This window comes from Colletotrichum siamense (genome assembly GCF_013390195.1).
Source record: "Colletotrichum siamense strain Cg363 chromosome Unknown KSG_Cg363_contig03, whole genome shotgun sequence".
Classification (NCBI taxonomy): domain Eukaryota; kingdom Fungi; phylum Ascomycota; class Sordariomycetes; order Glomerellales; family Glomerellaceae; genus Colletotrichum; species Colletotrichum siamense.
Genome location: NW_023501016.1, coordinates 878,844 through 902,387, shown reverse-complemented (window position 1 = coordinate 902,387; position 23,544 = coordinate 878,844). Strand labels below are relative to the sequence as shown.

Genomic DNA, 23,544 nt, shown 5'->3' with positions numbered 1-23,544 from the left:
GACGATATTGAATCTTCCTTCTGGGTGCTGGCTGTAGATATTCAGCAGTTGTTTATGGAAATAGTGACATCAATGAAGGAAGGGCACAAGGGTGCTCAAGTGCTCCTTTGAAATGAAGAATGGTGGGCGTTGCATTGTTTCTAGCGACTCTAAATATGATCAAAGAAAGCACTCTGACATTGTAGAAGACTCATAAAGTTTTCGAGATGGGGCCATCAGCAGTGAGAGCAAGGCATTGCTGCTGGTGGTAGTCGGTCATCGAGAAGGCATGTCGAATTGGGGACAGGTGCGAAGAGTTAGAACAACTAAACCAAGCCATCACTACCTAGTGGTGAAGAGTATGGTTGAAAAATGCGAAGCTAGCCATCACGACCACGCAGTAATGGACGTGAAAACAGGCGTCGTTAAGAAGCTGTGGGGGAATACGCTGGCGAGAGCACTGGCTCATTGCCTGTCATTAAATCCACATGCAAGGGATTGCTGGAATTCGTGCACCCTGCTATGTCATACAGGAAACCAAGAAACAAAAGCGACCGTGGTCCCACAAACAATCGCGAGTCGCCGGTTCCGTCGATCCCTTGAATGACGTTGAAAGAGATGGAAAATATCGTGGAAATCAAGCACTCCACCTCGGGAGGTGGTGCATGGCTCCGCCACGAGTCAGGCATCGGGATGGCCGCAACTATTAAGACCCAGGAACTCCTGCATCGAAAAACGGCTTCTCAAGGCCTGGTGTCGGCCATGAAATGGTTTGCGCAATAGTCAATAGGTAGATAGTAGTAGCAGCTGAAGATGCCACTTAGAAACGCTGGACTGGCGGGGGACGCATGAGGCTGATATGCTGGCGGGAGATCGCTGGTCCTGTCTCGTATTCGAGGATTGAGATCGCCATATTTGGTGGTGGACCCATAACGCTCGCTTGCTACCGAGAGATTAGCCCAAGACAAAACAATATATCTCCGATCGCCTGTTCCAGCAAACACCCACAATACCGCATGACAGGTGTAGGGAGGGAGACTAAGGCCATCGCGCGACGGGTATATAGGGACGACAGCGACGGACGACAGCAATGGGCGACAGGGGCCGGGACGACACAACACCCGCTCTTACCCAATTCACTCTTTAATTAAAGCGGGTCATAGTTGTCGACGATGGTTCCTACAATATTGATGCTGCTTCCGGCCGTGGCACTTGTTGCTGCAGACTGCGCTGCTGACAACTGCATTCGAGCTCTCGTCGCGACCCAGACCCCCGGACGCCTTAGTTCAGCCCAATCATTTTGCAAGACTTTCATTGCCCAGCCGGTGGCCAGTACCGACATCCCTTCTTTTGCTTCTCACTGCTCTGGTGACTCGCTCGACGCCGGCGCCTTCTCGACTCGGCTGTCGAGTGCCTGCTCTTGCATCGGAACAAGGGTGCCCACGGTCGTTCCAACTTCCACTGCAGCAGGCCCGCCGCCAGTCACTCCGACCACCACGACCCAGTCTCAGTCAAACCAGACGGCCTCGGCGTCTTTCACAACGCTCATCAAGCCGTCAACCACGCCTCCAGCTGATTCGCCGACTCCAGCAGAGCCATGCGAAGTGGTGAGCAGGAGCTGGGCATCAGCGTTCCGAGGTAGGCAGCCCGTGTGCATCTCACCATGAGTCTGGCTTGCCGGATAGTTTCAACTGGCTCGCCGTCGTGGTCTACCGTCGTCGTCGTTAACCGTCGTCGTCGTTAACCGTCGTCGTCGTCTATCGTCGTCTTCGTCGTCTATCGTCGTCTTCGTCGTCTATCGTCGTCTATCGTCGTCTTCGTCGTCTATCGTCGTCTATCGTCGTCTTCGTCTATGTCTTTGTGGTCTATATCGTCGTCCATCATCGTCTTCGTCCATCGTCGCTATCTATTATCATTATCCTCGTCGCTGCCCCTATCGCTTTCTCTACTACCGTTGTCCTCGTAGAAGTTTAGGGTACAACAGATTGTAATAATAGACAACGACGATAGACGGCAATGATGAACGGCAACGACAGACGGCAACGACAAACGGCAACGACAGACAGTAACGACAGACATTAACGATAGACGACAACGTAGACTACGACGACATGGACGACGACGATGGACGATGACGGTGGACGACGGCGGTGGACGACGACGGCTAGCCAATTGACAGGGCCTGACTTCCTCGCCATATTGAATTCGAGGCTGACAAAAACTCTTTATAGGCGCATCTCCCACTGTACCAGCCAAAGTCGCGTACGAATGCCTGAAGTCGGTACCTCTGCACAAGGATGCTGCCATCGAGCTAGTCGATTCAATCCGGCCGTACCTCGAGTGGCAGTCGGACCTGGCCTTCCTCAAAAGCCCGCCTGCGGACTATGAGCCTGGCCCTTTCGACATCGTCAGCCACCTAGAGAAAGTGCGCGCCAGTCTTGAGGCCAACGAATACGACGGCGAGCTAGCCTTCCAGGAAGACCTCTTCGTTTTGACAGCGAAAGCTCGCGACGGGCATTTCCAGTTCATGCCTGATGCTTTAACTGGCGTCTTCGAGTATGTGCGTCCGTTCGGGCTTGTGTCTTACAGTAAGGACCCGACGTCGCTTCCGGTCATCAAGAAATGGGAAGAAGTTGGCGCGAAGCGAGACGAGGCTAGGATTTTGACACGGCTGAACGGAGTCAACTCGTCGGAATACGTTCAGAGCATCGTCGAGACGGTTGCCGGAAACCAGGATCTGGATGCCGCATACAACGCCATGTTCTTTTCCAGAGCCAAGATCAACGCCGGGAGCACATCGGGCTTGTTCAGAATTGGCGGTTGGCACAAGTACCTGTACCCTGGCGAGAACACGACGGCAGAGTTCGCAACAGGAGAGACAGAGTCCGCTGCCAACATTGCCGTTGTCAAAGCCAGCTTTACAGGCGTCACGGATGGAGAGTCATTTTACCAAAAGTTCTGTGCTGGCAACCAATCTTCGCTGGGTACAGCAGCCTCGCAAGCCTCAACGACGGAGGATGATCAGCTTCAAGCAGCCTTATCTCCAGTGGTTAGCACCAATGATGGAAAGGTCTCAGGCTTTTACTTGGACGCCGGTGACCTTGAAGATGTGGCAGTGCTGTCCATCCCCGGCTTTGACCCCGGCAGTCCAAGGACATTCCAGAAAGCCGTTGAGGAGTTCCTCCAGGCATGCCGGACTGATGGCAAGTCCCGCATCATTATCGACTTGCAGATGAACCCGGGTGGATATGTTTTGTCAGGAATTGATCTGTTTCGCCAATTCTTTCCGAAGATTGAGCAAGGAGGTTTCAGCCGGTGGAGAGAAAACGAGCAGTTCATGGCGATGGCCAATATTGTGTCTGAAGCCGCCGGAAAGATCGACCCCGCAACGTCGCCGAGTGAGGAGGCTGTGAGCTGGGCTCAAAGCTGGTGGAACTACCGCTTCGACCTCGACGTGTCTGGGAAGCATTTCACGTCCTTCGACGCCAAATTCGCCCCCAACATGTGGGCTGGCGACCCGTACACGGCCGTCGTCCGTTCGGATCTGAGTAATAACCTGACAACGGCAAACGAAACGTTCGGCATCGGCATCGAGGTAACGGGGTACGGAAACCGTCGGAACTTTACTCAGCCCTTTAAAGCCGAGAATATTATTCTGCTGACGGATGGGTACTGCGCCTCGACTTGCTCCCTATTCGCATCAGAGATGAAAAAAGTGGGCGTCAAGAGCGTCGTAGTTGGCGGCAGACCTGAGAAGAAGCCAATGCAAGCAGTGGGCGGTGTGAAAGGCGCCCAGGTTTTGCGGTACAGCGACATCTTCAACCTGACCCAGGAAGCTCTCACGTCTGACTTGGTAGAAGTTTCTGCCGAGCAAAGGGCGTTGTTGTCACGGTTGACAGACCTACCAATGCGACGAAGCACAGAAGCTCGTCTGAATGTGCGCGACCAGATCTTGGCTGATAACCTGGAGGATGGTGTTCCAGCCCAGTTTGTCAACGAGCCTGCCGACTGCCGTCTCTTCTGGACTCTGGATATGATGGCCGATGTGTCGGAAGTTTGGAAAGCTGCGGCTAATGCCGCCTGGGGTGGTGCTGGCTGCGCGTCTGGAGGGTTTGAAAAGGCTGCTGCCATCACGTCGAAGCCGACGATGATGAAGGCGACTGCTGCAAGGCCACTGCGTGAATCCACCGTGGTGTTGGATGCGGACATTGAGCCGGGACATCATGTATCGGAGATGACACTCGATAAGCATAACCAGAGGGTCCACATCGTGTGAGATGGTGATCCCTTGGGCCGTCTCTCGAGCTCTCGAGATGAAGCCCACCCTTATGTAGCTTGCTCCTATATACAGCCCCCCTGTTTTTCCTGTGCTAGAGCCATCACCTTTCCTGTGTGATCGCTATCTTCGGTACCGTCGTAGTCGTTGTTATCGTTGCTGTTATGGTTGTCCCTCGTCGTTGTCCCTCGTCGTTGTCCCTCGTCGTCGTCTATCATGTTCCCTTGTCCTCTGTCGTTGTGTCTGTTGTGGTTTGGCCGTCAAGGTTGTTTACTGTCGACGTCCTCCAAGCCTGGTACCTGGCCTTCAGAGAACGACTTCAGTAAACGTAGAATGACGGGGTAGAAGAAATGGAAAAGGTTAATTAGAGTCTTGTCTGGATGCACGTCAAAACGATCGATGGACAAGAAAGATGGATGGGTTGAAAGTGATTGATTGATGCTAGACCTCTCTCGGTCATTCAAAGCTCAAATTCTGACATGAGGTTGGAAGAGGGGGAGTCCGTGGTGGTCCTGGGAATGTAATGTCCGTTGATGCAAATGGAAAGTTTTCCCAGTCGGTTGATGTGGTTGGGGATGACATTCGGAGAGGGTAGTCCTGTCGAGTACATTGATCTGCCTATCAAACCGGAGCTATCTCACGGCTTGCTGCTGACGTCTTGGGATCCTCTAGGTCGATGTCGAATATAGGTTTGTCCGTCCAGGTTGTTTACTGTCGACGTCCTCTGAAGGCCAGGTACTACGCCTGTCGTTATGTCTGTCTTTATGCCTGTCTTTATGTCTGTCGTTATGTCTGTCGTTATGTCTGTCGTTATGTCTGTCGTTATACCTGTCGTTATATCTGTCGTTACATCTGCGATTAACCCTACCGTCGTATCTATTGTCACATCTATCGTCGTGTCTATCGTCTTCACTTGTCGTCTATCGCCGTCGCCCCTCGTCGTCCACATCAAAGTCGCCGAGTACATAGGAAATTTAGCCGCCCAAGCACAGGGACTAAGGCGATCTCCCTATGTATTCAACCACAGCAGCAACATCATCAATACCCCATTACTGTTGTCATCGAAGGTCGTGATGATGTATGAGAGCCGCATGCACATCTGCCATCCGGTTGACAGTACAGACCAGACAGGACGGGTTCATCGCCGTTGACGCCGGTGTCGACGTTCAAGGATATCCCTGGCGTGGCCTCCAACTCTTTCCAATGGCGCCCGGCGCATTCTCGCAGACACTTCGGACCCAAAAGTGTAAATCTTATTCCACCGGTTCGTGACGACGGGAGTGAGGTAGGTTTGTTGAGGCAGCAGGCAGGGGGGTGCCGAGCAACTGCGGTCGCAAAGTATCAGTACGAGGAGCTGACGTGGTGTACGGGCGGCGGGCTGACTCTTACCTGCAGGTATTCGGAAGTCACGTCTGGGTAGTGACGGAATGTGTGGGAAGGTTGCGCGTACGGATAGGCCCGCGGCGGGTTGACGTCAAGCCATTTGGGATGGGTGTGATGAATTCGATGCTCGGGATGGTGTCATGTTGGCGGGTTGGAGGCCGCGGTGTCTGGATTGCCAGTCCTCGGGAGGCTGGACATCGGTCCCATTGGAAGGCGGTTTAGTATGCTTCGGCCGCGTCTTTGGGAGGCTTCAGTCGCGGGACAGTGGCTTGCGGATCCTTCGATTGGACCACGAACGGTGGACGGCGGGGGAGCCTCGAAATGGGGGCGAATTAGTCGGATTCTTGGTAGCTGCTCTGTACGGCAGAATGTGATCTTTTCAAGGATACGAGGAGGCATTCAAGACCAGCAGCGCGAAGCTATCAATCCGCACATGGCAGCAAGAGCAAGAGCATCACGTCACAGAGCTCAGGGAAGGAAAGGAGCCAATCGGAGGTTGACCGTTGCTGAGTAATACCCGAGCTAACGCCGACGCCAATGAAGGGGCAGGAAATCAGCATTTGTCTTTTCTGGCAGGCACCTGAGGCAGGAAAGAGACGACAGGGGGAGGGCACTTCAGAAAAAAGAAAAAAAAATTGCAGATCGGAGGGAAGGAAGCATTTTTGACATGTGCTTTGAGGCCTGTCGCCCAGCCCAGGAATTTTCAAGTCTCGAAAATGTGAAGAGTTTCCGGGCTGCGTTCGAATTATCACGAACCCAATTTACCCCTCCATCCTCATGCCAGACATCAAAGGCGGTCAGAAAGACGGGAGGGCGTGCGGCCCTTGCTTGCGACCTCGTTGCCCGGCTAAGAAATGACGGACCTCGAGAATCAGAGGGCGAAGAAAAAATTCTACGGGGCCCCACGATTCTGTGGAGTAAGGTACCTAGCCAGCTTGTGTGTTTGGCGTTATCGTGGAGCAGCCAAGCGAACGCACGGCAGAAAAAAAAAAGATGAGAGGCGCTTATCGATACGTTCAGGCCATCTGTTGACGATAGATGGCGGGGTTCGATAAGCGGCCGGGCGGGCTGAACGGTAATATCGACGACATGCCGTTGAGAGTGCGCGTGTGTAGAGAGATTCTGGGGAACGAGGCGGCTGGGGCTATGCTCCTGCTTGATGCGGTCAAGAAGACGCCCTGCAGATGAGGGTTACATGCAGCGTACAGGTTACAGATTGCAGCCTTTGTGCGGTTGCTGTGAATAGAAAGGCGGTGACAGCGTGGTTGTTGGCAGGACTGGTGGTGGCCGCTTCTGATGCCTGAATGCCATACAGCCCAGCCCGTCGAAGTCGCTGTTAACACCAGAAATTGACTCCAAACCACTAGAATTCTGCAACATTGTCGATCAGGTCGGCCTCGAGAGGCCTGGCTCTTGTCTGACGGCGTTGCCTCGTCGCCTGGACCAGTCTTGTCGCATCTGCGTCAGCCTTCCCACCAATCCGCACTCCCGCTGGCCCAGGCTAGGGTGGACTTGCGGCGGCGGAACAAAGGCAACTCGGACGGCTTGCTGGTTTTGAATGAATCAAGTCGAATCGGGCAGGCCGTGGCAAAAAGGGACGATCCGAGTGGTCCGGAACGCCAGAGAAGCCCAGAACCGGCCGAGCGACAAATGCCAGGGGGACGAATTGGAAAGAAAACGAGGATGGAAAATAGTTGGGACGACGGGAAACAAGCCGATGTCGCCTTCTTGTTTTTTTCACATGGGCGTAGGTACGGAACCTTCGAAGAGACAGGAAACTCTCAGACGCAGGACGTGTAACAGGCTGCCAAAAAAGAATTTTTGGACAAGAGGTATTCAGGGACGTTGCCCCCATGGGAAAGTCAATCTCCTGGAGGATCTACCTAGCGCCGCCCCCAAAGAACGGGAGTGGGTGTGAAGAATCAATGAGTTCGGATATTGCAAATGCCTGGCTTCTTTGACTGCACAAACATAGAGACCAGAGGCCGGGGTGGCGAAGCCGAGGCGCAAGGGGCCCAGTGAGATCTGTCCCGTGCGACTGCGCTGCGCTACAGGACCTTCTCCTGACTTGCTCCGTTCTTGGACTTTCCCTCGCATGGCGAGGATAGGGACAAATCATGTCGTTGAACCCGTCGGCGACGACTCAGACGGCCTGGGGACTGCAGGGGAGTGTGCGGTTGCACATGGACGATGGCCGTCTCACCCCCCCCTTTTTTTTCCTTCGTCAGTGTTGCCGCCGCGGTCGTGCTTCCCCCGTAATCCGCTAGACGCACGGAATATAGGGCTTATCGTGAGCCAGCCGGCATTTATGTCAGGATGGTCAGCCTGCTGATGCTCTGTGCTTGGATGGGGTGGTGAGATGGCTTGGACGGGGATAAGTATGGGGATGCGACGGGATGTTGACGACATGTCGGGTCGACCGCCACTCGTGGAGCTGCCTTTAGCGATAGCCACCGCAATTTTTTGGATTTGAGATGGCAAGGGGCAAGGCAGCAGATACACGTGTAACCCATGCGATTGAGATGGCAAAACACCGACACCGTCCGAGGGTCTTTTAGGAGAAGACGGTTCAAGCAGTGACGGAATATTATGGGAATATCTCGGAGGTCTGCTCCGTTGGGCCAGCGTCGGAACATAGGGCAGGGGCCAGGTAAGACGGTGTTTCTGCGCCGACGGGAGCAGAAAGAATAGCATGGCAATCTTGGAACCAACCATTGTCATTGTGAGATGGTGGATGGTTGTTGTGTGAGACTAACAAAAATAATACACGGGGATCCCTGGCGGAGGACACCTCAACAAGCAAAAAAAAAAAAAAAAAAAAAAAAAAAAAAAAAAAAAAAAAAGGTCAGGAACACCGACACTGGGACAAAACACCAGCAAGCATTCCACTATTGAACTGTCAAATGGAAAACTACGAATGGCAAACTACGAGTTACCGTCCGTGGGCCCTGAATGCCCAACCGGCAACTGGCACCAAATTTCCAATGCCACCCAAGGCAAAATCAAAAATTGTCGACCTGAGATTGAAAATTGCAGTGGTGCAGCCAACGCATGAAGGGGCTTTTCTCTCACCGCCTTCCACCCTCCGCCCCCTTTGGGACTAGCGCGGGGTCTGATAGCCCCGCCGATAAGCATTACTCGCCAGGGGGATGTCTCTCTGACTGGAGGGGTACAGCCCAGCACACGCCGCAGCGCTGCACTCACACTGTTCGAGACATGTCAGTGGTGGGCGAGCACCAAGCAAGATACCTACTGGCCAGAACAGGAGGACACAGGTCAAGGACAGCGTGGACAGTGCAGCGACACCCAGTCAGGCCGCTGCACCGCTCCTGGTTTCCGCAGTTTCTGATTTTTCTGAGGTGTGGGGCTACCCTTGCCGCTAGCGTCGCCGTCGCCGGGCCAGGACCTTCAGAAAGAGTGCACCAGCAGGCGGAAGGACCAAGGCAGTGCCTCAGGTCGCCCGGAAAAAATAAAATAAAAAACTTTTTGGTGGGAAGGCGGCGAGTGAATGTGGCAGGCAGGCAGCCAGACCAGACCCGACCAGCCCAAGCCAACTGAGGCGACGCTGGATCTGCCACACCTGCGAGGGGACACCCATGGGTCCGCCTGAGTGGCCTCGAGTGGCCCTCGTTCAGTGGGAATGGAGGGGGAGGAGGGGGCAAGAGCGATAACACAAGCCAGAAAAGCGATTGCAGATAAAAAAAACTCGTCCCCCCGCCATCTTCTCCCCCCTCCCGAATATTTTTTTCCTCCTCTTCCTCTCTCGAACCTCTCTCTACCTCCGTTCCCTTTTCTTCCTCTCCTGGATTGTTCGTCTTCCTCCAGACGTATCTCCACTCAGTCCTTTGACTTTCTTTTTCACAAAACATCGTCACTGTCTGCGACGGTTGTCAAGAGCTTTGCTGCCCTGATCAACCCCCGCCTTCGCAAGAAGAAACAACAGCGACCGAAGCGCCATCTAGAGCAGAAGTTTCCGACGATCCTCCAGTCGTCGTCTCTTCTCGCGGGCCTTCCCAGTACCCAGAAATCGCCTTTCGGTTATACGATAGAGCATAGACTTCGCATCTAGACGCTTTAGACGTTCGGATCTGCGATTCTTTCACACCAAATTTCGACATCACTCCGATCGAGATTAATACCCCCCAACAACCGCCATAATGTCTTCCGAGAACGCCCAGTCCGTCAAGGTTCTTGACGAGCTCTTCCAAAAGCTCACCGTCTCCAAGGAGGCTGCCGACGTCAAGGAGTCTGCCAACGCCCTGGCTTCTTTCATGAACGGCCGCATCGAGGACCAGGATGTTCCCACCAAGTGAGTTTTTCTGTCCCCAAACTCCCGCTTCCGTCCCCTATACACCGCGGCGACGAAGTGTCGGCACGAGAAGAGTCGGAGAAGAGTATGGCAGATGTGCCCCAAGCCACCGTGTCCGCGGCCTTGGGACCCTTCTCCAACTTTTTCAGACTTTTTTTCCTGCGTGCTTATTTTTTTTTTCGCCTCGTCTCGGGCGGCCTTTGCACCGACCCGCCAGCATCTGCAAGTTGGCTGTACCCCCTGGCCACTCAGCGGCGAGCTATTTTCGGTTCACACACAAAAATTTTCTGGAGCATCAGAACTGACATGGATTACCCCGCAGGAGCATCGAGTCCATCCGCAAGCTGTTCAACAACAAGAAGGATGCCGCTGCCCGTGAGAAGGCCGCCCTTGCCATCGCCGCCATCGCCCAGCACTCCGAGGTCTCTGCCCACGTCGAGCCCTTCCTTGTCGCCCTCCTCCCCAACGTCCTCGCCGCCGTTGGTGACAAGATCACCGGTGTCAAGAATGCCGCCCAGGCTGCTGCCCTGGCCATCGCCGAGGCCATCAACCCCAACGCCGTCAAGGGTGTCTTCGAGCCCGTCTGCAACTCCCTCCTGAACGCCCAGAAGTGGCAGGAGAAGATGGCTGCCCTCGACGTCCTCGAGACCGTCGTCCGCACCGCCCCCGCCCAGGTCGCTTTCCGCGTCCCCGACCTCATCCCCGTCGTCTCCGAGTCCATGTGGGACACCAAGAAGGAGGTCAAGGAGCGTGCCTACAAGACCATGGAGCTCATCTGCCAGCTCATTGTCAACAAGGATATCGAGCGCTTCATCCCCGAGCTTATCAAGTGTATCGCCAAGCCCGAGAACGTTCCCGAGACCGTTCACTTGCTCGGTGCCACCACCTTCGTCACTGAGGTCCAGGAGCCCACTCTTGCCCTCATGGTTCCCCTCCTTGACCGTGGTCTCGCTGAGCGTGAGACTGCCATCAAGCGTAAGTCCGCCGTCATTGTCGACAACATGTGCAAGCTCGTCGACGACCCCAACATCGTTGCTCCTTTCTTGCCTAAGATGATGCCCGGTCTTGAGAAGAACCACGACAACTTGGCCGACCCCGAGGCTCGTGAGAAGACTCGCCAGGCTCTCGACACCCTCATCCGTGTCGGTAACGTCGTTGACGGCAAGATCCCCGAGGTCAAGCGCGACTCTGACGTCAAGGTCGTCCTCCCCAAGCTCAAGGAGGTCATCCCCGCCAAGCACAAGGCCAAGGCTGAGAAGCTCGAGATCGTCCTTGAGTACGCTGCCGCCATTGCCGGCCAGCTCATCGACGAGAAGGAGCAGGAGTCTCAGGTCTGGGCCGAGGCCCTCAAGCCTTACATCGCCGTCATTGTTGGCGACGAGGATGCCCAGAAGGTCACTGACGACCTCCGCAAGAAGGCTTCCCCCGGCGCTGCCGAGGAGGCTGAGGGTGATGCTGACGACGAGGAGGGTGAGGACCTTTGCAACTGCACCTTCTCTCTCGCCTACGGTGCCAAGATTCTGCTCAACCAGACCCACCTCCGTCTCAAGCGTGGCCAGCGCTACGGTCTTTGCGGTCCCAACGGTTCCGGCAAGTCTACTCTCATGCGTGCCATCAACAACGAGCAGGTCGAGGGTTTCCCCAAGCAGAACGAGGTCAAGACCGTCTTCGTTGAGCACGACCTTGACTCTGCTGACACTGAGATGACCACCATTGACTGGACCATGATGAAGCTGAAGACTGCCGGCGTCGAGACCGCCCAGTCCGAGGTCGAGTCCAAGCTGAACGAGTTCGGCTTCACCGACGCCATGGTCAAGGGTGAGATCTCTGCCCTCTCTGGTGGTTGGAAGATGAAGCTCGCTCTGTGCCGTGCCGTCTTCGAGGCCCCTGATATCCTGCTTCTCGACGAGCCTACCAACCACTTGGACGTGAAGAACGTCAAGTGGCTCGAGGAGTACCTCTGCACCTCCCCCTGCACTTCCATCATCGTCTCCCATGACTCCGGCTTCCTCGACAACGTCTGCCAGCACATCATCCACTACGAGCGCTTCAAGCTCAAGCGCTACCGTGGTAACCTGTCCGAGTTCGTCAAGAAGAACCCCTCTGCCAAGTCCTACTACGAGCTCGGTGCCTCCGAGATTGAGTTCCGCTTCCCCGAGCCCGGTTTCCTTGAGGGTGTCAAGACCAAGGCCAAGGCCATTCTCCGTGCTAGCAAGATGTCCTTCCAGTACCCCGGCACCAGCAAGCCCCAGATCTCCGACATCACCTTCCAGTGCTCTCTCGGTTCCCGTATTGCCGTCATTGGCCCCAACGGTGCCGGCAAGTCAACCCTCATCAACGTCCTCACTGGTGAGCTCATCCCCACCGAGGGTGAGATCTACCAGCACGAGAACATCCGTATTGCCTACATCAAGCAGCACGCTTTCGCTCACATCGATAACCACCTCGACTCCACTCCCTCCGAGTACATCCAGTGGCGTTTCCAGACTGGTGAGGATCGTGAGACCATGGATCGTGCCAACAAGGTCATCACCGAGGCCGATGAGGAGGCCATGAACAAGATCTTCAAGATTGAGGGTACCCAGCGCCGCATTATCGGCATCAACTCTCGCAGAAAGTTCAAGAACTCCTACGAGTACGAGTGCTCTTTCGCCATTGGTGACAACGTCGGCCAGAAGAACGAGCGCTGGACCCCCATGATGTCCGCTGACAACGCCTGGCTGCCCCGTTCCGAGCTTCTGGCTTCTCACCAGAAGATGGTTGCCGATGTCGATATGAAGGAGGCCCTCGCCTCCGGTCAGTTCCGTCCTCTGGTCCGTAAGGAGATTGAGTCTCACTGCGCCAACTTTGGTCTCGATGCTGAGCTGGTTTCCCACTCTCGCATGCGTGGTCTGTCTGGTGGCCAGCGTGTCAAGGTCGTCCTTGCCGCTTGCTCTTGGCAGCGTCCCCACTTGATCGTTCTTGACGAGCCTACCAACTACTTGGACCGTGACTCTCTCGGTGCCTTGTCTAAGGCTCTCAAGGCCTTCGAGGGTGGTGTCATCATCATCACTCACTCTGCCGAGTTCACCAAGGACTTGACTGAGGAGGTTTGGGCTGTCATGGACGGCAAGATGACTCCTTCCGGCCACAACTGGGTCCAGGGCCAGGGTGCCGGTCCCCGTCTCAAGGCTGACGACGGTGATGAGGAGGAGAAGTTCGATGCCATGGGTAACAAGATTGTCAACACCAAGAAGAAGGTCAAGTTGACTTCTTCCGAGGCCCGTAAGAAGAAGAAGGGTACGTTTATCCCAGCTATGACCTGATTCAAACACATTACTAACTATATCTGCAGAGCGTATGGCCCGCCGCAAGCGTGGTGAGGAGGTCTTCTCCGACGAGGACGACATCTAAACCAACTCGTCACGGTCGCTTTCCTTTCCATTTGTCACGAGCCTTCCAAAAGTCTTTTCGGTAACGCGGGTTGCATGGTTACGGGCCTGTTTATGATTTCTTTGACGAGCACCCATGAGATTCCCCTTTGACATGAATCGCCGGATGAAGGAATGACCATCTCGCTCCAGGATTGGAGGATCCTGCAGGCGAGGAGAGAGGTTCCTGGCGACAGGGAATGTGGGGTAGAATAAGAGGTAGAAAGAGTAAATAGACGGCAATACATGCCATAGACATTTCACAATGGTTCCTTTGAAGTGATGTGCTGGTGATGCTGTCTCTGGTGTATGGATTCTCTGTTGATGCTTCAGGTTTGGTGTACCGCAAGCGCGAGCACAGTCCCCGTCCTCCCTTTACCATGCGGCCCTCGACAGTGATTGTTCCTCGGCGTGCTTATCATTGTCGTTCCTCTATCTGCAGTGGCTATTTACGTGCCTGCATTCGAGTTCCCCTGGTTGCATTTAGCCGAGTCAGCATCGCTTCACATTGTCTTCGGTTAGGCTTGTATGCTCACAAACATTGCCATCTGCGTCTTTGTTTCTGAAAAGCAAACATTGTGCAACGCCCAAGAACAGTGGTTTTCAGCGTCTTTTCCGAGTCCGTCTGCAGCCCTTTTTCCCAACGACGGTCCACCCGTCAGGTTGTACGTCCTCCATGACAACATCCCCATCCACTGATTGCGGTTTTTGGTTCAACAAAGGAAGCTCGATCGCCTCAACTCTGCCTTTCCCACCCGCGCCACCAAACCCCCCTCTCGTGTCCCCTCGCGCCCGCATCTTCGGAGACGCCTGCGTCGGCCTGACGTCGCTCTTCGGACCGGGAGACGCTGCGTCGCCCTGCAGTGCCCTCGCCCAGTTCATCTCGACCTTGGCTGCTTTGATGATCTTGGGGAAGTGGCCGGGGGCTGGGGCGCGGGGGACGCTTTGAACGTCGGTCTTCCAGCGGGGCTGGCTCGTGCCCGGGTTGGGTTGTCGGTGGTCGTGGGATGCGATGATACGGTGGCGGCAGGAGGTTTGTAGCCATGTTCGCAACTCGGTGTCCTCGGGGGATGAGGTCAGGGTTTTGCCGGCACGGGTAAGGAGGGATGAGGTGAGTGGTGATGGGGAGGTGTATCTGATGAACGCTGTGGTATGTCAGTGACGGGATTCAAGGCGTGAGTGGGTTGGGAGATGTGTACAAGTCATGTTGTAGATGGACGTCCCGTCAGAGACGTACGCCTCGCGGAAACCTAGATCTGTTTCTTTGCCGTCAAACTCCCGCAATGTGTCCTGCGTCATGGGAAACTCTTCGGGAGTTGGTGCGATTTTGGCGACGATGAAGTCGCGCGTGTCATGGAGCTTGGTCAACACCCAGTGCGGGCTCTGTGCCTCGAGGTGTGGTGTGCAATCTGTGCCCCAGTATGGTCCCAGGTCGTTCAGTGCCTGGGTTTGCTCGGGCTTGATGTCTACAAGTTGTGACTATTAGTATCCATCAACGTGACTTGGATGAAGGTTATGATGGGAACTCACTCTCCCGCCCAAAGACACAGTCCCGAATCCGGATCTGTGACGACGAGAGCGGTTCGGCCGGCGACTGCTCCGGCACGACGCGTCCGATCTTCAACTCCTCCAGCGCGGCGTGTACGTCTACCCCGGAGACAGATGCACCATGCCCGTGGGCTTGCCTCCAGGCTGCGGTGGCGTCTTGGCCGGCGAGCTGGGAGATGAGGGACGCGCCGCCGGGGTGCATGTCGCAGTATCCTGCCCCGAGTCAGCCCTGCTTTGTATCTCGCATATCTTGATAACATTACCTGTGAAATCGTACACGCTGCCGTTGATGACAACGTACATCCCCGTCTCGCGGGCCGCGAACCACTTCACCTCGCCGGGCATGAACACGCGATCTCGCCGCCGCGGGCCAGACACCTCGTCGCGCAGCCAGCCGATCTTGCACGGGAGGAGGCTGGCGCGGATCAGGTCTGGGTGGAAGCCGGCGTCGATTGCGTCGACGGGGTTTCGGGTGCGGGAGAGGATGTGGTGGAGGGTGTGGAGGTCTGGGGGAAGGTGCAGGTCTGCGTTCTGTGTAAGTAGAGGTCCAATGAGAAGGGATGGAACTTACTTGTGATGTCGAAGACTTCGGCTCCGAGCGCAATCCATTTTGGTCTGCCCTCATTGCCGTCGTTGATGCAGACGTCTTCTTCTTGGCGCCAGAGCATTGCCTGGCCGAGTGGTTCTTGGCTGAGGGCTTGGGAGAGGATGTCATTTGCGAGGTTTGGACGGAGCATGCGTCCTCGCAGACCGGGAACAGTGAAGGTGTCTCTGGCATCCGAGTCCCAGCCGTCGGGAAACATCTCGCTGACATCGTAGACCTGGATCTCTGTATCGTCTTCGTCCTGCCACAAGACGACCTTTTGCCCTGCTCCTAGCGACTGGAGGTCTCCAATCTCGCCAGGCGAGTAATACTTGATGACAGTCCCGATAACCTCCTCTCCACCAATGCCAGACCTTGCAATAGCCCAGCTAGGCAAGTCTGCATCTTCCTCATCAACCCGCTCATCCTCATACCCAACCGGGAAGAACACCTCCCCGCTGTACTCCGGCATCCGGAATCCGAAGTCCAACCAAACATCATCCAAGGGGAACTGGTCCATCTTCACTCTCAACTCCCTCGTCGCAGCTTCAAACTCCCGAACAAGCTCCCCAGACACAAAACCGCCCCATTTCCATCTCAAAAACGCAACCCTCGCATTATCAAAACACATCTCCCGATCATGACTCTTCCCCCAAGCCCGCCCAACCACCTTCCTCCTCTCCCTCTCCTTCTTGCCCCTTCCCCGCCGAATGACCTCCTCAAGAAACCCTCGCGGCGCCGCGAACTCCGATCCATGGACCAGAACCTCCGGATACGCCGGCACGCTCTCGTCCTCCCACGAGTACACACCTCGCCTCACCGGCACCGCAGCCATCGCAAGAAACCCAACCGCCCGCCAGAAGCCCTGTCCGCTCCTCTCACCCTCGATCGTCGTCCCGCAGACTTTCTCGTCAACTCCAAACGGGGATATCATCTTCTTCGCAGCAGCGATAACCCCAGCTTCGCACTTGACACTCCTCCCAATCCCTTTGATCCCCGGCACCCAGCTGCGCATCTGAAACTCCGCAAACGGCGTCTCGCTCCACTTGCGATACTCGCACGCATACCACGGCCTCAACATCTTCAACCTCCCCCTCCGCTCCCTAATCCTCCCCCCAAACCCAGCATCATCATCAAGCACACGCGCCCTGCGCACCGTATACCCCCTCGCCTTCGAGTACTCCGCCCTCGCAACACTCACACCCCCCTTAACTTTCACCCCCTCCGCCCCAAACTTCCGCACCCTCACCCCCCAGAAGTCCTCGCGGGTCATCTCCCACAGCACCCGCCCCGGCACGCCCGCGCGCTCCTCGACGAACGGGTCGGAGGGCGCCCAGCCGCCGTAGTACTGGAACTGCCCCGCGGCGGCGGTTTCGGGGCGCGGAGCAAGCAGGGCGTGGTAGGCTTTGCGGCGCGAGCGGGAGCTGGGCCAGGTGTTGCGGAGGACGGTGCCGAGGAAGGCGGTTTCGAAGGAGTAGCCTGCTTCGGCCCAGCGTTCGTTGTTGAAGAACTGTGCGGGTTAGCTTTGGGTTGGGATGGCGGGGGGAGGGAACGCACGAGTTCGAAGGAGGGGCAGTTGTGCGCTGGGTTTTGGGATTTGATGGAGGTGAGGATGTGTCTTGATATTGCGTGCTACAGATGGTTAACAGATCTGGTTTAGGTATGGAGGCTGGGGGAGCAAACCATAAGTTCATGCAACATCTAGGACGAGATTCACATTAGATTGCGTACGAAAGAGATGATTGAACAGAGTACGTACAATAATAGCAACCTCAACACCAGCAACCCTCCTCTCCCCCTCCGTCCCTTCACACATCCTCTCAACCAGCCTCACATCCACCGTGCACCAGTGATACCCCCGCCCCTCACTCACAATCGTGTCCGTCTTGCCCAAAAGGCCCGGCGCCTCATCCCCATGATGAAACCCCCAAAACACACTCCCAGCAATCTCATCCAACACCTGCACAGCCTGAGCACGTGCTTCATGCGTAACCGGACCAGGAACCACGCGGTAGATCGTCGCGTTGGCGTACCTCCGCCCATCAACCGTCACCGAGACCCCATGCACCGCCTCACGCCCCGCCGCGCTCAGCATCGCGAGCAGCCAGCGGTGCGAGAGCGCCTGCTGCAGCATCCTGTCCGCGAGCTCGATTGCGGGGGCAATGCGGCTCCACGCGGCGTCATCGTCGATGTGTAAAGGCCTGTTGGCGATGTGGCAGGCAGTGCTGGCCCACCTGCTGCGGTGGAAGATGTTGTGCCATTTTGCTTCATTGACGTGTATGAAGCCATCGGTTGGGGAGGGCGACGAGGAGTAGGGGTCGAGGTCTTGGAGGATGAGGGATTCCGAGGTGCGTAGGCCGCTGAGGTTGAAGAGCTGGCCGTGTTCGGCGTGGAAGAGGGTGTCGAGGGCGGGCGGGGGAGGGCAGGGGAGGGGGATGGGAGTTTGGAGGAGGGAGGTTGCGGTTGGGGATAAGGGGGGATGGGTGGGAATTGTGAAGGGGAGTTCTGTGTCGTCCATTGCGGGTGGATGAACAGGATGGAAGAGGCGCTTGAGGATGACGGTGATGCTTGAGATATCCGGTTCATGGCGACGACATGGTTTTCAGAGAATGATGAAGGTTGGGCGGGAACTGGGATGCCATGCTGCGGTCAATTTTGTCGATGACTTCAACATTGACGATTAAGACAGAAAAGAAACTGGCAGAAACATCTCATTCAAGTTTGAGATTATCAGATTCATCACCAGAAACTTTGCCTCGGTGAATACCTGGAAAGGGATGTTGCGCCCATTGTTTCTCGGCCTCGCCCTCGTTTTCTTTGTCGCTCATCTCCCTGCCATATTCCCCAGCATTGACATTTCAAGGTCCCAAACAAACCCCTGAATACCTCTTGTTCTGTCTGTGCTTTTTCGACGGTTTCGTTCCATTGAAAGCTATTTTTCGAAGTCCATTGAAATCGACCACAAAGGGCGGTTGTGTCAATGTCGTAGCTGCTCTGGACTTCTTCAACCTCGTCTGGGAGTTGAAAGGGGGCGTGATGCCCGGTCATCAACCTTTGGTTCGATCTCTTTCTCTTCCAAACCTTGATTCTCCAGTTTCTTTTCCTTCAGTGTATTGCGACGTGTTTTCGACCGTTCGCAGCTCCCAATCTTGTTCCTTTCGCATGTTCTTCGACTCCCATAACCGCCAGATGCCAACATGAACAACAACCGCGTCGACCCATGGAAGAAGCACTATGTCACGGGCACCCTCCCGCAGCTCAACAACGACAGGCTATCATGGCTGGATCCCATGTTCCCCTCAATGGACCCCCTCACGCTGCAGCTCGACCCGCCCAGCACCAACGCGCTCCCGAAGCCGTCGCCGGCCGAGCTCGACGACCTCTTCCTGTCGGAGCGTCTGCAGAAGCACTTCATGTACGGCCTGACGACGTGGGAGGCCGCGATTCTGGCCAGCGCCGAGGACTACACGGCGTACGGCGAGAGCGACCACACCACGGCCAACGACCTGCACGTGGACGAGGATTCGTGGCTGCGCGTGTGGCAGAAGTACCGCTGGAGGATCGACTTTGTGCAGCAGAATCACTGGACCGGGAATGCGGGTAGGAACTGGACGGTGGATAACCCGTTTCTGTGGAAGGAGCTGTCGAAGTGCATTCAGCTGGCGGATAATATCTTGCGGGTGTCTGCGACAGAGCCATGGTGAGTGCAAGTTGCAACAGACCTCCGGATAGATCTGACCGCGATTTAACATTGTTGTGACCCAGGCTGCGCATGTTACTATCCAAAGACGGCCTCGAATCTGTCAAAGTCGAAGTGCCGTATGGCTCTAAAAATTGGGAGCAAATCTGGCGCGTCAAGAACGACACCTCATTCATGACAACCACACAAGCAGTGCTCGACTTCTTCGAGGACCCAGAGTTCTACACGGCCATTCTATGGGCTTTCAAAGACCACTCTACCAACTTTGTCGCCTCAGAGAATGGCTCGGCCGAAGTTGGGACGACCCATCAGACCTACAATGCGCATCGCAGGCTGTCGCCAATCACCTTGGATATCGTGTATTTGCAGACGATGCTTGACCCGTCCGCTACAGCGGTGTCAAAGAGGCTGGCCCTGCATCTTCAGGCTCTTACTGTATGTCTACCGAGGTGAAAGAGGCGTTTTGCTGAGTCGTGCTAACTTGGATGGAAAGATTGTACACGAACTCATGGTGAGTGATGGGATGATACTGAATTTGGCAACCGAACTAACATTCACCAAGCACGCGGTCAACCTAGAAATTCGAAGCAGACCTAATCCCGGATTGAAGCAACCAACGCTCACCTTAGGCGGGCATGCAAAACATGAAATTGTAACATCAACCATGTCCATGATTCCGCATACCTCGGTACTGACACGTCCCAGTTCGGAGCCAGGGAATATTACCCCGAGATGGGCCACTCCTGGGAAGGGTCGGCTCTCGGCGGCTCCCTCTTCGGCATCGAGTCCCTCGAGACCGGGTCCCATTACAGGAACTCCAACGCAGCAGGCATCATCGCCGGCCTCGCCGTATGGCCGAACATCAACAGCCACACCTGGCACGAGACGTACGGCATCGCCCTCTGCATCCCCTCGTACCGTACAACCTGGCCAGCCCCGGCCCTATGGGCCACCTCGTTCCGCTCGGGCGAATTCTGGAACAGAATCGTGCCCAAATACGGGCCCGGCGCCCTCAAGATGCCCAAGCCTCTTGTCGACGTCACCATCGAAGACGCTCCGTTCAAATCCGCCGGCGGCGCCGTGCCATCGCAGGCGAGGTGGGTGATGGGCTATATCCCGCCTGAGTGGCATCGCAAGTCGCTGGGCACTCTGGCGCGGCGGCTCACTTCCCGTCGTCGGGCATACCAGACAAGGAGGCCATGGTTCCCGGACACGTTCGCGATGTGGCAGATGACGCCCTGGAGCTGGACCGACTTCCGCCGCGAGCTGAACATAGCGCTTACCATCCACTTCGTCCGCAGGGGCCTCGTCGACCAGTTGGACCTGCAGGGCATGATCGCCAGACTCATCCACCCGCTCGTGATTGGCGTCAAGTTCCCCGAGGGCAGGGTGAGTATGCAGATCCCGCCCGGCTTCGAGCACGTCAACAAGGAATGTGCCGTGCAGGCGTGGTTCTTCCGCGCGATCGGCATCCTCATGATCGCCGCTCTGCCCGCGCACGACGGGGAGGTGGTGCCGGAGAGGGAGCCCTCGCATTACAGCAACCCCAACCCGTGGAAGATCAAGGCCAGCGTGGCGACAACGCTGAACAGCGCTGAGCGGTCGGACCTGTCGGCGGCGATGAGGTATCTGTACAGGAACAGACACAAGTACGACGGCTTCCGGATGGATAAGAGGCATCACGCCCCGGACCCGCCTAAGAACAGGCTGAACCTGCGCCGCGACTTGATCGAGCTGGCGGTGTGCTGCTGGGATGCGTTCGAGGCAGTCTGCGATCTGCCTTTAGGGCTGCGCGGTGCTTTCTTCGCCACTGTGAACGACATGACTGCGCAGCTGAAGGCGGACGTGGGCAATGATTACAGATCATGGCTTGACTTCAACTTCCGCATGCCGGAGTACGCTGGTGTATGGGAGAATGGGCGAGCGACTGGGTTGGAAAAGTTCAAGGAGGTGCTCAAAGATGGATGGGACGCCATGAGCCCGGCGTTCGGAGAAGAAGCTGCTTTGCGATTCAACGGGGAGCCAGTGAAGGACCCCGGCCACATCGAAATTGAACCGACCTGGGCCATCGGATGCGTGGGTATCGCGGGTGACGTTGTTCCGGTTGACCAGCGTCCCGGAAAAGGCGACTTCAAATACTTTACCGCAAGCCAGATATACGACCAAGCGATGAAAGAGGGGACGCCTGTGCTCATTGCTGAAGAAGGGATTCACCTGAACATCTTCCTCGTTTCGGATGTCAAGGAACTCCTGGGCAACATCACTGAGGAGCAACTGAACACCATCACGTCAAAGGAGTTCAACGGCCAACAGCTGAAGCCCGAAGCTGTGAAACTACTAAGACAGGCTGCTCCCAACCTTGTGCCGCTGGGAAGGGCGATGAGAATCTGGAGAGAGGACGAGATCGCCCTGTGCGATGGGACGAACGGCTACCCCTTTTGCGTCCGGATCGCGGATAGCATTTTTGACCTCACTGGTGCGTGTGAACCATTCCTTTGCTGGGTGTCTGATGCTGACCTCTTGAAAGATGTTGATTACCTGGACAATGCTGGCCCCGACAAGCGCGTCAATGTCCTGGAAATCCTCAGGTCGACGCCGGGTGGCAACCCTTCCCAGAAGCTATTGCAGGCTGGAGTCTTCCCCCGTAATGTTAGCGATCAGATCTCTCGATATCGCATTGGATATGTGAATTCCAAGGTGCCCAGAGCCACCCACAGGCATCATGAGAGGACGTTCACGGAGAAGACGCTGCGTCGCTACGAGCTCGTGGATTCCAGCATGTATGTTGCCATCCAGGACAAGGTGTACGACATCACAAGTGAGACCGCCACTCTTCATTTGGGAGAGTCAGAATATTGACAGTTACAAATCTCAGACTACGTTATGCTCCACCCCGGAGGCGAAAGGCTCTTGGTCGAGAACGGGGGAAAAGACATTACCGAGCTATTCAACAAATATCACCCCAAATCCAAGGACGAATTGATAGAATCATTGCAAGCCGTGCACATTGGCAGGATGGTTGAGAACCGTTCCGAGACAGTCCTTCTCGACGGACTGCCGTCGCCAGAGGTTGTGCATCATGACGAGATCCTGATTCGCAATGAGATCTACTCAGTGCGAGGTAAGCAGCCTCATCATTCATATGACGAGAGTCATCAACTAACACTTTGTTCTTGTCAGCTCTCATCGACTCGGCAGAGAACTACCGCTTGGTCGAAGCACTCAGGCCCTACCTGGGCAAAGACGCCACCCAAGCGCTTGCGGCCGAGGACGACGACGAGGGTCCTCTGACAACGTTTGCGCGTATGAAGGGCTTCATCGTGGCAATGACCGACTGTCAAAAGACCGAGCTTCGCAACATGTCAATCCCGGAGCTGAGAGGTTTCGACGGACTGGAGGACCGCCTGGCTTATGTTGCTGTAGATGGCTTGATTTACGATGTGACAGGTATGCCAGAAGTTACATGCTGTCTCTGGATGGTCAACTGACACTGTCCAGATGTGATTGACTTTGGCCACAATAATCGGAACTACGAGAATTTGCGTAACTACGTGGGTCACAGTATCCAGAGCGACGACGGCTTGGCCGATTACGTGAAGAACAACTGCGAGCACCGGCTCTGTGCCAGGTTAGTCGATTTCAGACACGCAGACAGTGGAGCCGAAAAGTTCATCTGGAATGCCAAGAGATGGCGACCGAGTAAGTTGAGTCTTTCCATCGAAAGCGACATCTTCCTAATTGAATCTCTCTAGTGGAGAACTACCCGCCTCTTTGGGGTTACAGACCCCCGAACCCTCCCTCGCCACCACAACCCGACGAAGTCGCGCCTTACCCATACTTTCAGATGTTGGAGGACAAGTACGGCGTGCAGGACTTCTTCGACGGCCCTGACGCCAACACCGCCGGCGAGGTGCTCGATTCCCTCGTCAACCCAGCCGGTGGCTATGAGGCGGACTCTGACGACTCGGACTCCGCCCAGACCGTCTACGCGGTGCAATCGTACCAGCCTGTCATGGCTTCGCGATATGGAAGGAACAGGGGCAAGACGGACGTCAAACGCCGGCTTAAGGAGAAGCACAGGATTCAGCGGCTGCGTGGGAAGAAGACGCCTGGAATTAGGCCAAGGCCGGATGATGGCAGCGTGGGTGTCGAGGAGAGTGTGTGTTCGAAGCGTAAGGTTCATTTTGCGAAGGAGGATGGGCCTGAAAAGAGGCGGAAGATCTTCGAATACAGCACTGAATAGGTATAAAAGAATGGTGGCGTCGTAAATATGTTAAAATTTGTAGCTTAAGTTGGGGCGTTTATGCGATACGGATCTTATTGTTCGACTCTTGTCTTTTTTTTTCCTCACGTTGC

The 23,544-nt window shown here is 55.7% G+C and overlaps 4 protein-coding genes across 4 annotated transcripts; 3 read left to right on the top strand and 1 right to left on the bottom strand.

Moving 5' to 3' along the window:
- Positions 1-1,151: 1,151 nt before the first annotated feature.
- On the top strand, positions 1,152-4,255 carry ustP-5 (Peptidase S41 family protein ustP; the record flags this gene model as incomplete). The annotated part of the gene is made up of 2 exons (XM_036636080.1): positions 1,152-1,617; positions 2,211-4,255. The coding sequence occupies 2 exons, from the start codon at positions 1,152-1,154 to the stop codon at positions 4,253-4,255; spliced, it is 2,511 nt and encodes an 836-aa protein (XP_036498594.1).
- Positions 4,256-9,795: 5,540 nt separating this feature from the next.
- Positions 9,796-13,340, top strand: TEF3 (Elongation factor 3; the record flags this gene model as incomplete). Its single annotated transcript, XM_036636079.1, has 3 exons — positions 9,796-9,947; positions 10,270-13,226; positions 13,282-13,340. 3 exons carry the CDS (start codon positions 9,796-9,798, stop codon positions 13,338-13,340), a joined length of 3,168 nt encoding a protein of 1,055 aa, XP_036498595.1.
- Positions 13,341-13,960: 620 nt separating this feature from the next.
- Positions 13,961-18,006, bottom strand: CGCS363_v004229 (putative cytochrome b5 1; the record flags this gene model as incomplete). The annotated part of the gene is made up of 7 exons (XM_036636078.1): positions 13,961-14,502; positions 14,557-14,823; positions 14,888-15,118; positions 15,169-15,429; positions 15,477-16,998; positions 17,046-17,120; positions 17,362-18,006. The coding sequence occupies 7 exons, from the start codon at positions 18,004-18,006 to the stop codon at positions 13,961-13,963; spliced, it is 3,543 nt and encodes a 1,180-aa protein (XP_036497664.1).
- Positions 18,007-18,685: 679 nt separating this feature from the next.
- On the top strand, positions 18,686-23,431 carry CGCS363_v004228 (putative cytochrome b5; the record flags this gene model as incomplete). Its single annotated transcript, XM_036636077.1, has 10 exons — positions 18,686-19,188; positions 19,254-19,623; positions 19,682-19,699; positions 19,751-19,840; positions 19,894-21,664; positions 21,716-22,006; positions 22,064-22,309; positions 22,369-22,635; positions 22,687-22,887; positions 22,941-23,431. 10 exons carry the CDS (start codon positions 18,686-18,688, stop codon positions 23,429-23,431), a joined length of 4,248 nt encoding a protein of 1,415 aa, XP_036497663.1.
- Positions 23,432-23,544: the final 113 nt, after the last annotated feature.